The sequence below is a fragment of the Haliaeetus albicilla genome, chromosome 12 (assembly GCF_947461875.1).
Source record: "Haliaeetus albicilla chromosome 12, bHalAlb1.1, whole genome shotgun sequence".
NCBI classification, from domain to species: domain Eukaryota; kingdom Metazoa; phylum Chordata; class Aves; order Accipitriformes; family Accipitridae; genus Haliaeetus; species Haliaeetus albicilla.
The window spans coordinates 12,550,109-12,564,703 of record NC_091494.1 but is presented as its reverse complement, the minus strand read 5'-3'; the positions used below and the strand labels follow the sequence as shown (position 1 = coordinate 12,564,703).

At 48.1% G+C, this 14,595-nt stretch overlaps 2 protein-coding genes and 1 long non-coding RNA gene across 4 annotated transcripts in view; 2 read left to right on the top strand and 1 right to left on the bottom strand.

Moving 5' to 3' along the window:
• ADAM10 (ADAM metallopeptidase domain 10) overlaps positions 1-10,348 on the bottom strand; it is a 57,470-nt gene extending 47,122 nt beyond the window's left edge. Inside the window, exon 1 of the mRNA XM_069798117.1 lies at positions 10,057-10,348. Coding sequence (XP_069654218.1) covers positions 10,057-10,111 — 55 coding nt within the window. The 5' untranslated portion in view covers positions 10,112-10,348. The remainder of the gene's footprint in view (positions 1-10,056) is intronic.
• Positions 10,349-10,625: 277 nt separating this feature from the next.
• LOC138688295 (uncharacterized) lies at positions 10,626-11,426 on the top strand. Its single transcript, XR_011327327.1, has 2 exons — positions 10,626-10,886; positions 11,086-11,426. It is a non-coding gene; the product is annotated as an uncharacterized lncRNA (long non-coding RNA).
• An 834-nt stretch (positions 11,427-12,260) lies between these two features.
• Positions 12,261-14,595, top strand: part of MINDY2 (MINDY lysine 48 deubiquitinase 2) — a 34,376-nt gene continuing 32,041 nt past the window's right edge. The window contains exon 1 of one of the 2 annotated variants that reach the window (XM_069798116.1): positions 12,261-13,097. In XM_069798116.1, coding sequence (XP_069654217.1) covers positions 12,408-13,097 — 690 coding nt within the window. In that variant the 5' untranslated portion in view covers positions 12,261-12,407. The remainder of the gene's footprint in view (positions 13,098-14,595) is intronic. The other variant, XM_069798115.1, reaches the window with a different exon arrangement.

Below are 14,595 nucleotides of genomic sequence, written 5' to 3'. Positions count from 1 at the left end.
AACAAACATACAATCCTTTTCTCTTTTAACTCCATAGAAGTAACTATTTCTGAAGATCAACTATTCATTACAGAAACTACTTTGTGTATCAAATCACTCAAAGGTAAGCACCATCTCTCACAGTGTTATTATGCAAAACGTCAAGTTTTCTTTTAAGCAGCCTGACGGCAATATATTGCCAAATTTATCTGTAGAAGGAACGTTTTAGCACTGTCCATGTTTAGTAAAAATTTCCATACAAGTTCTTCCCTACATGAGCCCTTTGACAAAGCATATTCCAAAACTTTAGAAGGTGTTTCAGTGAACTATATGTTTTTTATTGAAACAAGTTGGCCCCATCTTTTTAGTTCACTGAGACGCAATGTGATGATACAAAGACAAACTGAGCGCAGTAAACGTATCATCATCATTTTTACTAGCTGTAACACATCATCTTTCACAAAAAGGACACAGAAATTCAACTGTCAACCACTTCATTTATGAAAAGACAGACCTGATGTAAAGCCTGAATTGTCTATTGAAAGCTGTGGTATACAAAAGCAATGTTATCTACACTAAGAATATGAAATTAGAATACAGAACATGCAAGTTGCTGGTTTTCCAGTTCGAGGTTGAATCAGTAATGTTCAAACATATCCTCACGAAGAGTGTAAGATTTGTTTCCATATCATAGGAACTGCATTTCATAGTACTTACTACTACATTCTGAAGGTTAGGCAACCACAATCAATGATATAACAGTATGCACCAGTTTCTGCTTCAAGGATGTTTTTCCCCCACCCTGTTCTGTTTTTTCACTGTATGTTGTTCTTAACTGTGTGTATGCAAGTGTTTGCCCAATTGCTCCTGGCTCCTCACTTAGCTTCGAAGCCCTCCTTCCTCAACCTCCTCCTTAAGAAAGGGAACAAATTATTCAGTTTATGCTTGATTTTTCAAGAACCCAACTTGGGCTATCTTCTTATTTTTCCTGAAGAAATATCAAAGTGCAGCATTTGCGAGATCAAATAGTCAAATCTCCAATTTTCTCCAGAATTCTTAACTCTACAAGGAAAAAGCAGGACATCTCATAATCAGTTTAACCTCAGACCAAACTAAATGTGAGCATTCTCAGAGATTTCATGTAATGTTTTTCTTCAGATATCTATACTGACAACATCCAGGGAGGTCCAATGAGACAAGTGTATCCCAAAGCTTTGCCTCAGTAGTGTTACATTTTCACAAAGAAAAAAACCTGTTATTGTATTAAGAATATAATTTTGTAAGCAAAATTACAAATTTACCTTTCCCTGTATTTATTGCCATGAGGTCTTCTCTAAATTAATACCACAGATTTCTCAGGCATTAGAATGTCTGATCACCAATAAGCTCAATGAGCAACACAAAAGATGACTAAGTAAATTAATACTTCCAAATGCATTGCTTGCATCTAGCAGCAATGTGCACAAGATGATACCACCATATTTTTTTAAAATTCAAGTATTACTACAGATAAGACCACAATCAAATTTCCTTGCAGTACTGTAGGCTTCTGCAAGTGTTGACTCTTCATCACTGACTGCAAATACAGTCCAATAACAAAATTTCATTCTAATTTCCTCTCACTCTTAAGTCTCAAAATACAAGTCAATTCTCATCCAGCTTTCCAGAAGCCTCTTAGGTGTCTTAAACATTTATAAAATGTGTGATTTAAGCAAGTCTACATGAATTCTAATCCCAATAAGGCACAGGACGAATCCAAAGTTTCAGCAGCCAGCATGATGAATTTTGAGGATGAAGGATGTTGTCCCTGTCTAATGTTTCTCTAATCACTTCCAACATAATCCCACAAAGTGAAGCAGAAACACCTGCTATGGCCCAAGAGCTTCTATAAACCAAACAAGATCAGCCTGAGTCTACCCATTATATCAAAATGATGCTCAATATACATTAGCCTGACTATAGGTACATGCTTTCCAATTCCAGGTACGTGACCCCAAAGTGTCAACATTAAAGAAAACAAGCTTCAAAATTAACTGATATAAGCTAAAACTTAGCTAAAGTTTTATTTTTCAAGTGAACCTAAATCTAGAATATGATACTAATAACTGACTTCAAAAACTTTTATCAAAACTAAGGAGTTAGTACGCTGCAGAATGTGTAAACTTCTGTGCTCCATAATCCCAAGCCTATTTAACAAGTCTTCAACTTTTCTGTGGTAGGAGGCTTCTAATAATGCATGCCTTTAAATTGTTATAGGCCATTTTCTTCTCAGTATTGCAAGGTACTCCTTGAACAGCTTCAGGTACCTAGAAAAAAAGTTTTAAAGCATGACAACTTACTGAAGACCCAATAATACCTCACACCTGATCCAGGTCTCATGACCACATGGAAAGCTGAAAGACTGCACTCAACTGAGTCACAAAGAATAGTTTTTAAGTGCTAATTACTGTGACAAGACAGCAAAGGACAATTGACATTAAAAAGCTTTATAACTGTTCTCTCTGGGAGCAAAAGCAGAGAGGGTTTTAAACAAAAATCCTTTTTCTTAACCAAAATGTATACACTTTCTGTGATCACACAGGGAAACACCACTATTTCTTTTCACTTTCTCCAAAACTTAAAAAACTCCTTATGTTTTAAGCACTCTCATAGTAAGCACTTAACACAAACACTCTTGCTGCTCTCCTCTTGCTAAACCAAAGCAGCTGCATATCACCTAGAGTATATGCTATTTCATAGCTTTTCTAAAAAGGGACTTCAGACAGGGTTGAAATCAAGGCTTCAAAATTAACGGTTACTTTCACTTCCAGAAGCACTTATAAAGTTCACATTCCTACAGCGTTCAAAGTCTGCAACTGATACGCAATCTCCTTCTAATAAAACCAGCTACGTATCAAAAGTGGCTATCTTCTTCACAAAGGTAGCTTACTAAGTAACTCAACCTTGGTAACACAAGAATTTACAGGATCCCGGGGCAAAAGTTTGTTAAACTGGAAAGAAGCCTTCACTGAAGTATATGAGGCAGGTACAACTGCTAGCTCTAGTTTTTGTAATTAGAAGATTCTGCATGAAAAAGGAAGACGTCTGTCACAGAATCTGAGTAGTGCACACACACAGATCTCAATCTCTGTGACAAACTACTGTTGTTATTTTGTTGTCACTGAAAAACTAGTTTTTGGTTTTTTTAATAGAGACTGCAAGACAAAGATCTTTTCAAATAAGGAAATGATCAGGAGCCTGCAGTAAGGAACATTGAACCATGAGGATCTAGATACAGTTTAAGGGAGCTGCTTTACAAAGTTCATGTATCATGTTGCCATCAACCAAAGGACTTGCTAAACTAGATGTGGCATTTCCTATGACAAAAACTCTCCAGCAACGAAGCTTTATTCTCATGGGCTTAGAACTAAATACAAGGAAGGACTTTAAACAGAATTATGCAGTGCATGTAGGCAAATGTCTCAAGGTGACAGTCCCTATAAAAGATTTTTGTGTATGAGGGTCTACAGCTCTTCAGCATCCCTAGAGAGCTGTAAAGAAAGTATCTACAGTTGTCATTTCGAACAGACACAAATCCGACTGGACAGGCAGGGAGTCTGAGGCATACATTCTCACCTTCTAAGTTTATGCAAAGGATAAAATGTATCACCCATGGGATTTTATCTGTAAGCCTCCTAGTTCACCTTGAGCAGCTATACATAGCAATTGTTTGGTGGTCTATGCTAAATGATTTGCTGTTCAGTTCATTTATCGTGGTTATTTTCCCAGAGAAGACTATGAAGACTCCCCCTCCCCCCAGACAAAATCTTCCCAATCTGTGGGAGTGAAGCAGTACCCATAGCAGAGGAGCTAGGAAACAAACACTTAAGCCAACTGGATATACAGAAGTCCACAGGATGAGATGGGATGCATCCAAGACTGCCGAGGGAGCTGGCTGATGCCGTTTCAAGGCTTTCTATCACCTTTTTGAAAGGTTATGGTGATGGAGGGGGGTTCCTGACAACTGGAAGACAAACGTCATCCCCATCTTCAAGGGGTGGTGGTGGTGGGGGTGGTCTGGAGATCTATAGGCTGGTCAGACTAACCTCAGTATATGGGAAGATTATGGAGGAAATCCTTATAGAAGCTAGCTTCATGCAGATAAAGAAGACTGGTAATAAACAGTACTGAAAGTTTACCACTGTAAACATAAACATCTATTAAGTTTATATATAATTGTGGTAAAAGATGACAACACTTAACATCCCATAAGAGGATAAATCAAGCATGCACTGTTCTAAAAGGTGAAGTTTGTATTAAACCACTCGGATTAAGACTTGCATGACACAGGCAAATAGTTCAAATACAACTGAAGCTTGATAATAGGGGAAAAAAAGCACAGAATATGACTTGATAGACTATCAGAAACTGTTCAGCAGCCAGGCTAACTTACCAGACAACTCCTTTTACTGCAAGTGTCATCACTGATTTGCAGATTTGAAATACCAGCATACGATAAACATCTTTAAGAGAATTATTATTATAATTTTAATTAAGATAATCAAAGCAAGATGTACTTCTTCAAGCTGTTTTCAATGTAGAGTTTATTTCTCAAAAAATGTTCCCTATACATAGGACATTAAAGAGTGTACATAGCATTCAGATTTAGCACTTCTGTGCTTAAGTGTATTGAAAGCCAGTAATCCTACCATAACCTCCCAACTTGAATTTCACTGAAGAATTTATTCAGGCTGTAGTTTCATAACTGCCAGCAGAAGGGCAGGTCCTGCTGCCCTCTTTCATCCACTCCATTTCTATTCTTCCCTTGTGCTGGCAATAAAACTGATTCAGCTGAAAAATATACTTTCTCTTCTGGTCAAGTTACTTTTTCATGAAAGAAAAGTGTGTAATCAAAAAGTCAGGATCATTTCCCTTCACTGAAAACTCACATTTAGAGCAGAGTTAAACAGTACAGCACCACCAGTGTAAGCAGTACAGAGATGTCCACTCATATATATATTTTTTTTACCCTCTTCCTCCCTACCCCACGTGAGTCCCAGCTCTTCCTCTCCACTGGGCTTGGGTCTGCACAATAAACCAATGGAAGTTACATGTCTGGCAGGAAATGATTAATTTCTTTTGTTTAAATAAGCAGGTGGAATTGGCTCCCCATGGCATGAAACACAAGAGGCAGTAAAGGAAGAGACGGTGGGAATGCATGGTATCATGGTTTAAGCCCAGCCAGGCAAAAAGGCACCAGGAGGCTGCTCGCTCACTCCTCCCCCTGCCCCCCGGTGGGATGGGGAGGAGAAAATATAAAGGAAAGCTCGGGGTCGACACAAGGACAGGGAGGGATCACTCACCAATTATGGTCACAGGCAAAAAACCAGACTCGACTTGGGGAAAAAACCAAAATCAACTGAATTTACTACCTATCAAACCAAAACAAGAATAATGGGAAGTAAACCCAAATCTTAACACATCTTTCCCCCACCCCTCCCTCCTTCCCAGGCTCAAGTCCACTCCCAATCCTCGCCCCCAGCAGCGCAGGGGGACAGGGAATGGGGTTTGCGGTCAGTTCATCACATGCTGTCTTCTACTGCTCCCTCCTCCTCAGGGGCAGGACTCCTCACACTCTTCCCCTGCTCCAGCGTGGGGTCCCTCCCACAGAAGACAGCCCTCCATGAACTTCTCCAATGCGGGTCCTTCCCACGGGCTGCAGTTCTTCACGAACTGCTCCACGTGGGTTCTTCCTGCGGACTGCAGTCCTTCAGGCACAGATTGCTCCAGCATGGGCTTTCCCAGGGAGTCATGGCCATCTTCCGGGGCATCCACCTGCTCCAGCGTGGGCTATTCCATGGGCTGCAGGACGACAGCCTGTCACTTCACCACGGGCTGCAGCGGTATCGCGCACCTCCTCCCCCTCCTTCTTCACTGACCTTGCTGTCTGCATAGGGGTTTCTCTCACATTCCACTCCCCTCTCCGCTGCAGGTTTTCCCGTCTTAAATATGTTACGGCAGAGGCGCTGCCGCTGATGGGCTCGGCCTTGGCCAGAGGTGGTTCCAACCTGGACCCAGGGAACCTTCTAGCAGCTTCTCACAGCAGCCACTCTGGAGCCCCTCCCCTGCTACCAAAACTCCACCACACAAACCCAAAACACATGGCCAGGGCAGGACCGCCAGACAGCAGTAACTCATTATGGTGTCTCTGCCATACTGCATAACTGAACCTTTAGATCCTTTTAAAAGCAAAAATAAACTGCAGTCTTAGGCTTTTGGGCAATGGTATTTCAAAGTTACTAAGCACCTGATTTTATTTACTTCTAATTACCACAGGCATTTCTGAAACAACCATCTGACAGCTGCCTTTACCAGACACTGTCTCATCCAGCCATATAAAATTTGTAATGTTTTTATTTTAAACCCCAGATAAATGCTGGAGGCTGAGTGTCATGTTAATGAAGGCTAGTATTCTTCTCAATTTATAGCAAGGATGAAAACTACATCACTCAGATGCTGATAGCTCATAAAATGCCTTCCCACAACTCCCCCATGTGTCCAGAAAAAACCCAGAATTTCTCCCCTGCTCACTGGGAAATAGGTAGTTCAATATCCAGCAGCACAAGTCATTAAGATACAACTTGGAAGTCCTAGCAACATAAGAGTGTGTTGTACCAGTGAAAACAAAATTTATCGTAGATTTGCACTGACATTCAGCATCTGATCAGCCTCGCCAAAGCATGATCACTCTTGTTAAATCCAAGCTTTTGGGGAGTCTCATTAGTTCTTTTCCATACTTTCTATTCCCCTTCCACCCTGCCTTTTTCATTTTTTCAAATGACCCTCAGGTAGGAGGAGAGGTTCTATCAGTTATTTCCCTTCCTCAAAGAACATCATTATGTATGGATAATAAAGTACTGTTTAATACACCTGCATGTATCTTCATCACATGCAACAAAGCATGCTACTAAAAGCTGCAAATCGTACTGCCCAAACTAAGTACCACTTTATAGATGTCAAAATTATTAACAGCAACAGCCAGTGAGTAGATCCCTTAAGCCAAGCAATTCCAAGGGTATTGGGGAAAATGCTGATTCACTTTTTTTTTTCTTAAAAGAATTCTTAAAATTCAAGGCACGTATAACTTACCTGCTAGTATACAGTATCTACTTGAGATAAATTCTACCTTTCCAAAATTACTAAAAAAAAAAAAAAAAAGGCAAGGATTTTCCTTCTCACACTATTGAAACTGTATTCAAACTGACCTACTGGACCACTTGTTTTATAAGGGTCGTATTTATTCAGTGGTAGCAAAGAAAGAAAAACTTCTGAGAGAGCCCTAAAAGTGATCTAAAACCAAAACCTGATCAAGAACGTGTTTCAGGGCCTATTAGACCAAATTGCTGATAATTTGTCTGTTTTAACCATAAACCATACAGACAGTTATAAAGCAACATAATACAGACATTGCAGTACACTTCATTAGTGCAGCAACAGTAGTGATTGCTTTTGGTTGCATTCCTTTTACATAATTTTAAGAACAGTAGAAACTACAAAAGAAAATAAATTTTTCAAATGAAACAAAGAGATTTCACTAATCTTTCTCCTCAAATAAACCATCCAAGTTATGTTGTACCTTAATATTTTAAAATGTTGTTTTGTGATTCATACTTAACTGTGAACTAAAGTTACAATTGGTTCTGTTAATCTACAATATACCTTTATATTTAAAGTATCTAAAGACTATTACAATAGAGTATACAGGCACAAAGCCTTGCATAATTCTTTCAGAAGAGTTCAAACTCAGGTATCCAGTAAAAATATTCTAATCTTAGTCTCAACATACAGAAGAACATTTTATTATTTTTTTTTAAAAGTGCAGAACAATGGAATTTTCAAATTCATTACTATTTAATACCTATATGGCTTAAAACTAAACAACTTTACAGGTAAGTATAACTTGGCTTCAAGATTTGTGTAAAATTAATGAGCACAAGATGCACTGTACACAAATGAAACACAGGTAAATTGTTGGGTTTTTTTTAGTTGTTTCCAATTTGCACTGCTCTCTCAGTAACATCTTTAAGAATCATGAACTTGCCCTTTTTCACACGGATATTAATGCTTGCCTAGAAGCAAAGCATGCAAATGCAGAACTCTAGTTTTCAGTAAATAAAAACATTTACGGTACTTAAGAAACTCTAGAAATGTGAACACAGTTAAAACAGAAAATTCTAATATTAAAAAGTAATTTTAATTCAACATAGAGTTACAATAAATCTTTCATAATTATGTTGAGACTTTTACCAAAAAAGTTTCATAAGATATTTTGGAGATGTGTATTGGCCATAATTTCTAGATTGCTATTCAGCATTATTAAGCTTTCTTTAAAGATTCACCTGTACTACTAAAGACCGAAAGACATGGGGCTTCTGTCACCTGCTAGTAAGGTGTGCTTCCTAGTGCCAGAAATGTTGAAGGTGCCCATTCTTCTCTCAAAGAAAAAAATTAACATGAACACCTAAACTAAAATACACTTTTATGAACTTGCTTCTCTATATCCAGAGGACTGTACTTTACAGGCTTACTATGATTTTAACTTTAAGGCATATTTGCCTGCCTAGAATTAAACAGCGGAAACAACCCTCACAACTGGTTAATGAATCACTTTGAATTAATTCTGTGCCAACACTGTTTAGTTCAGAAAACAAAGAGGCCTCGAAAAGTATGCCAATAATTAAGTTTGAAATACCTTGATAGCTTACAAGAATTTATGAAGGAAAAGTCACCAGGAAAGTCTGTTGTGTACACTGCTCCTAATCACATAAATAACGGGATGACTTCTGACCATGCAAATCAGCTTGCCTTCTATCTCACAGCTTAGCCCCAAGTACAACCTACTGAAGTTTTCATATACTGCGATGTTACTTTTTGAGAACGTGTGAAAGATTTAGGGTTAGATTCTTTGTCAATAAAGCTACGTATTGATGTAGGCAGCTGCAGAGTCCAGATAAATAGGAGAGGTGCCAAAGGAAACAGAGGAAGCAAGTCCTTATCAGCTGCTCCACCCATCCTTCTCCAGAAACACCCTCAAAGTCCACCTTTTCCAACACCCATGCTTGTAAAAACATGAAACCACTTCCCTGACACGACTTGACCAATTAAGCGTTACCAGACGCGGTCACGAAACAGTTTCCCAGCGCTGAAAAACAACCCGTCAGGGGAGCCGTCACAAAGTTACGCATCCCCCATCAACACGGGCACGTTTTGTCTCTGGCCTGGGAGAGAGGGGAGACCCCTCCTCGAAGCTACCGTCACGCTTCCATAAAAACAAACCCGGGCCCGTCTTTTATTTCCTTAAGCTGAACTTTCCGTCTACCCGCGCTTCCTGGTTTCGGGGTCAGGGAAGCGGCCGCAGGGGAGGCGAGGCGTGGGGGCGCGGCCCGCTCCGCGGGCAGCGGGACACCCACTCCGCGCACCCGGCGCGGCAGCCTCCCGGCGCGGCCGGCGCGGCCCGTCGCCGCCTCCCCCCCCCAGACACCGGCCCCCCGGAGCCGCCGCGCGGCCCTCGTCCGCGGGCGAGGGACGGGGCGGGGGAAGGTAACCGGGAGGCGGCTACTGGCAGCGTGAGGAAAGTCCCGAGGGACCGAAGCCGGAGCCGAGAGCGGGGAGCCGGGCAGGGGAAGGCACAGCCGAGCGCGGCGGGGGGGGCGGAGAGGGGCCCAGGAAGAGAGGAGGGGGAAGAACAGCCGACTCGGTCCGGTGCGGTCCTCGGCGGGGCAAAGTCCCGGGGAATGCGTGGGGGCGCCGGGCCGGCCCCGGGCGGCGGCGGGGGGAGGGCCCGGGCAGGATGGTGCGGACCGTGCCCGGGAGCGGGCGGCGGAAAGGAGAGCCCCGGCCGGCGGCCCAGCCGCGGCCTGCCGCCGGGGCGCTGAGGCGCGGCGCCCCGGGGAGCGGGGCCCGCCGCCTCCAGCCCCGAGCCGCGCCAGAGAGGGAAGAACGGAGGGAAGGAGGGAGAAAGGGAGAGAGGCCGGCAGCCCCGAGCCAGGGCCGCAGGCCAGGACCCCGCGGGGCCGGGCGGGCCCGGCCGCTCCTCACCTCCGGCGCCCGCCGCACAGGAGCACAGCAGGATTATCGTCCCCGCCAGATCCATCTTCACCGGGCCCAGGCCCCACCGCCGCCTAACCCACAGCACATCCGCCCCGGTCGGCGCCGGGATGGGGAGGGGCGAGCTCCGCGCCTCCCTCCGCTTTGTCCCCCGTCGTCCTCCGGAGGACCGTTTACCGCCCACGGATCAGCCTGGGATCGGCGGCTCAGCCCCGGCGGCGGCGCCCCCCCGGCCGGCAGCGCTCCGCTCCGTCTCCGGTCTCCGGTCCCCGCTCCGCCGCTTCCTCCGGCAGCCCGCCCCCGCCCGCGCGACGCCACCGGCGGGGCGGGGCCGCAGGGCACGCCCAGAACGCACGAGCCGCCCCGCCCCACCTCCCCACGCTGCGCACAAGGGGCGGGGCCCAGGCGGAAAAGCGTTCCTCGCCGCCGGCGGGGGAGGGCGGGGCGGGGCGTCGGGGACGACGCCCCTAGGCTGCCGCCCCAGGGCCCGGCGAGGCGAGGCGAGGCGAGGCGGGGCGGGGCGGGGCCTGGCCTGGCCTTCCCTTCTTCCCTTCCCTTCCCGGCTGCTTCCGCCGGGCCCGGCCGGGCGGCGGGAAGTTGTGTTTTCTCAGCGGCAGCTCAGGGCAGGCCCCGGCTGCGGGTCCCGCCCGAGGCGCAGCGGGAGGAACCGCCCCGGGCCACCTCCGGGAGCGGGGTTTTTCCCGGGGCTGGCGGCTTCCCGGCTGAGGCGGGCCGGAGCCGCCGCCTACCGCCGCCCTAGGGCTGCCGGCGGGCCGGGACGCCGGTATCTGTGCGGGTGAGAAGGTTCTACGTCCTCAGAGGTAAAGAACGAGGTGGCGCATAAACTCCACGCGTGCTTGTTGAGAGGGCTTCCCTGCGGGTCCATTGAACCTTTGTGTAAACGGCCCTGGGGCCGCTTACCACCCCTTGCATCGGCTGGTTTCCTTCATCCCTTTATCAGGAACGCATTTTTCCTTGCAGAAACTAATTTACTTACTCGCTTTTCCAGTTTTATTTTAGGTCATCTATTTCTCTTGACGCTCTGTGCGTTGCGAAGCATTGCGGTTGTCCCCACTGAACAGGGATTTCTTCATTTTGAGATCGTCTTGAACCACCTTTGTGATTCAAGTGTAAAGGAAAAATCCTCCGACGAAGATAAAAATGTGAGCCACTGAGACAAAACGTTTCGTTTCTTGTTTGCCAATATGCTAATTGTTACATTCAACTGTACTAACTCAAAGATTTGTTCTTTGTATTAGTGTTTGTGACAAGTTTCTCAGTTTACTGTCACCCCCCCCCCTTTCTATTTGCCCTTTTCCACTCCAATTGCCCTTTCAGAATTAAAAATCTTCCCCCGCTAACACTGTTACAGCCAGGAAAAGTTGTTACACAAACACATACGTAGAAAGTACGGTTACGACGAGCGTGCTTCAGATGAGGCTGCTAAAGTTGATGCAGCTGTTTACAGAGAGCTCAGCTGAGAGAACTGCTGAGAACAGAAAAGAGAAGGTAGACCCCTGTCTTCCCAAAAGCATATTTAAAACTCGGGATTAAAACCTGAAGGTTTCTATGGGGGGAGAAGGAAACAGGTTCACCAGGGTGAAGCCCGAGTCATACAACTGCGTTGGTTCTCACAGCATCTACTACGCTCGCCACGGTCGTATTTTTACAATACAGACCTCTCACGAACCGCAGTAAAAGGCACTGACAACCTTTAAGAGAAGCGGAACTCCTCGTAAAACGGCGTGTCCCTCCTCCTCCTCCCGCGCTGTACCTCAGCGGCCGCGGGGGCGGTCCCGCGCAGGCGCGGCCCTGCCCCCCCCGGCTTCCTGCAAAACAGGCGGGGCGGGGCAGCGCCGGGCCCCCTTGCGGCAGGGTCAGCCTCGAGCACCGGGGCGGGGCCTGCCCCCCCCCCCCGCCCGAGAGAGGGGAGCGAGTGGGCGCCCCCGCTCCCCGCGCGGCATCAGAAGGGGCGGCCGGCCGAGCCAGCCGGCAGCGGGCCCCGGGGCGGGGGCGCGGCCGCGGCCCTGCCCCGTGGCCGCCCCGCCGCGTGCCGCCCCTTCCGGGCTCGCGCGCTCCCCCGCGCAGCTCCCCGCCCTTCCTCCTTCGCCAGCCGCCCCGCCGGCGGGTTGCCCCGCCCCGCCCCGCCAGCCCCGCCCTCGCGGCGCTCCCCCGCCCCGGGCCCCGCTGTGACCCGCGGCCGCTTCTCCCTCCCGCCTACGCGTCCCCGGCGGGGCGGAGCCGTCGCCGCTGTTATGGCGTCTCGGGCGCTGTCGGCGAAGGATCGGCCGCCGCAGCGCCAATAGAGAGCGAAGGAGCCGGGCGGCCGGCGAGGGCCGCGCATGGAGAGCCTGGCGCAGCCCCCGCCGCCTCCGGGCTCGCTGAAGAGGGGCGGCGGGGGCGCCGCCGCCAGCCAGCTCCTCCTGGAAGAGGCGGCGGCGGCGGCGGCAGGCGAGGGCGGCTGCAGGGACGGGCCCGCGGCGGCCGAGGAGGGCGGCGGGCGGCGCAGCCCTTCCCCTCAGCCGGCCCCCGCTCCCGCCGCGGCCCCTCGGACGGCGTCTCCCTCGCGGGCCGCGGAGGGCGGCCCGCCGGCGGCGGCGGACGGCGCGGGGTTGGCGGTGCCGGAGAGCCCCGGAGCGGCGCCCGGCTCCGAGAGCGGCCCCGCGGGGGCCGGCTCGGGGAGCAGCGGGGCTCCCAGCCCCCCGGGGGAGGAGTCCCGCAGCCTGGACTCGCTGGAGTCCTTCTCCAACCTGCACTCCTGCTGCCCGAGCAGCTCCGAGCTCAACAGCGACGCCGAGGAGGCGGTGGTGGCGGGGGCCTCCTCGGGGGGCCCGGCCCCGGAGCCTGAAGGGGAGAGGCCGGCGGCGGGCTCCCAGCTCCTGTCGGCCTCCAAGGAGCGCTTCCCGGGCCAGTCGGTCTATCACATCAAGTGGGTCCGCTGGAAGGCGGAGAACACGCCCGTCATCACTCAGAACGAGAACGGGCCCTGCCCGTTGCTGGCCATCATGAACGTGCTGCTGCTGGCGTGGAAGGTACCTACCGTGTGTGCGGGCGCGCCGGCCGCCGCCATGGCGGGTGCGGGCGGGCGGTGCCGCTCGGGCAGCGCGGGGACCTGGGAGCGCCGGCCTCGTCGGGGCTGACGAGGCGTTCCCCACAGCGCTCGGGGGGCACCTGTGCCAAAACCACGCTGACGCGCCGCCGGGAGCTGGTGCTGATGGAGTCGACGGCGTTACCCAGAAAGCTGGAGAGGGCCTTTTTACGGGGGCGCGTAGTGATAGGGCAAGGGGGGACGCCTTTAAACCGAAGGAGGGTAGCTTTAGATACAAGGAAGAGATTCTTCACTGTGAGGGCAGTGAGGCACTGGAACAGGTTGCCCAGAGGGGCTGTGGATGCCCCATCCCTGGAAGCGTTCGAGGCCAGGCTGGATGGGGCTTTGAGCAACCTGGTCTAGTGGAAGGTGCCCCTGCCCAGGGCAGGGGGGTTGGAACTGGGTGATCTTTAAAAGTCCCTTCCAACCCAAACCGTGTTGTGATTCTATCAAGACAGACACAGACTTGTTTCCGCTGTTAAGCGCATATCTCACATAGAGAACTTGGAAAATAAATAATGGCTTGCAGTCTGTTGCCAATGCACTACTTAGGGGCTGCTGTCATATATAGATTTACTTTGTTGTTGCCTTAAAATAGAAATCAAAATCTAGATGATGCCTTATTAAACTGAGCAGTATATGGTTTGCAGATGTGTGCAGGTCTCTAGTAAATAAACATTACTATTTATAGCACTGAAAACATAGACGGTATTTTGGGAAAATAGGTTAGTTTTGTATAATGAAGTGTATGCAGAATTCTTCAAAACACACATTTGTACAAGTAACGGCCTGAACAGTAGGGATACGTTTGTACAGTTACGCAGGTTAGATTGTATTTAAATGAACAAGTAAATCAGATCGTGATCAAGTACAGCTTTGAGGCCTGGAAGTTCTTGTGTTCTAATAGCCATCACGGATATGGACTTCCTGTAGTCTTGAAGTAATTACTTTTAACTTTTAAGCAGTAAAATGTAAGGCATAAGGTAATTATTAACACTTATATGTGAAAGGAGTATCTGTTGGAGAAGAGCTAAGAGGTTGTGTGCATTGCAAAATGAGGAGGAGGGAGTACTTCTCGAGAAACGCTGGCAATTCAGCCCGAAAAGACCGGTGAGCTGATAGAATGGAGTCATAGAATAGGAAAGCTTTATGGGAATAGTTTTTATGTTGCAGTATCAAGTAGAAGAAATTTGGTATTGAACGAGTAGAAGGTTGTTCACAGGTGTAACAGGTGACATAGAAGAAGGTCAAAATGGAAATAATATTATAAGAAGAAATTTGTTTAGAGGAAGGTAACTTTCCAGAAGATTAATGGTTTTGTTTGAGTTGTAGTTTCTGTACATTTTCCTGAGCAGAACAGCTCATACATCAGGAGGAAAGCTGTGGGTACAGTGATGTAGATATTTAGCCATCCGTGAAAGCAGTACAGGGAAGTTGTGTGT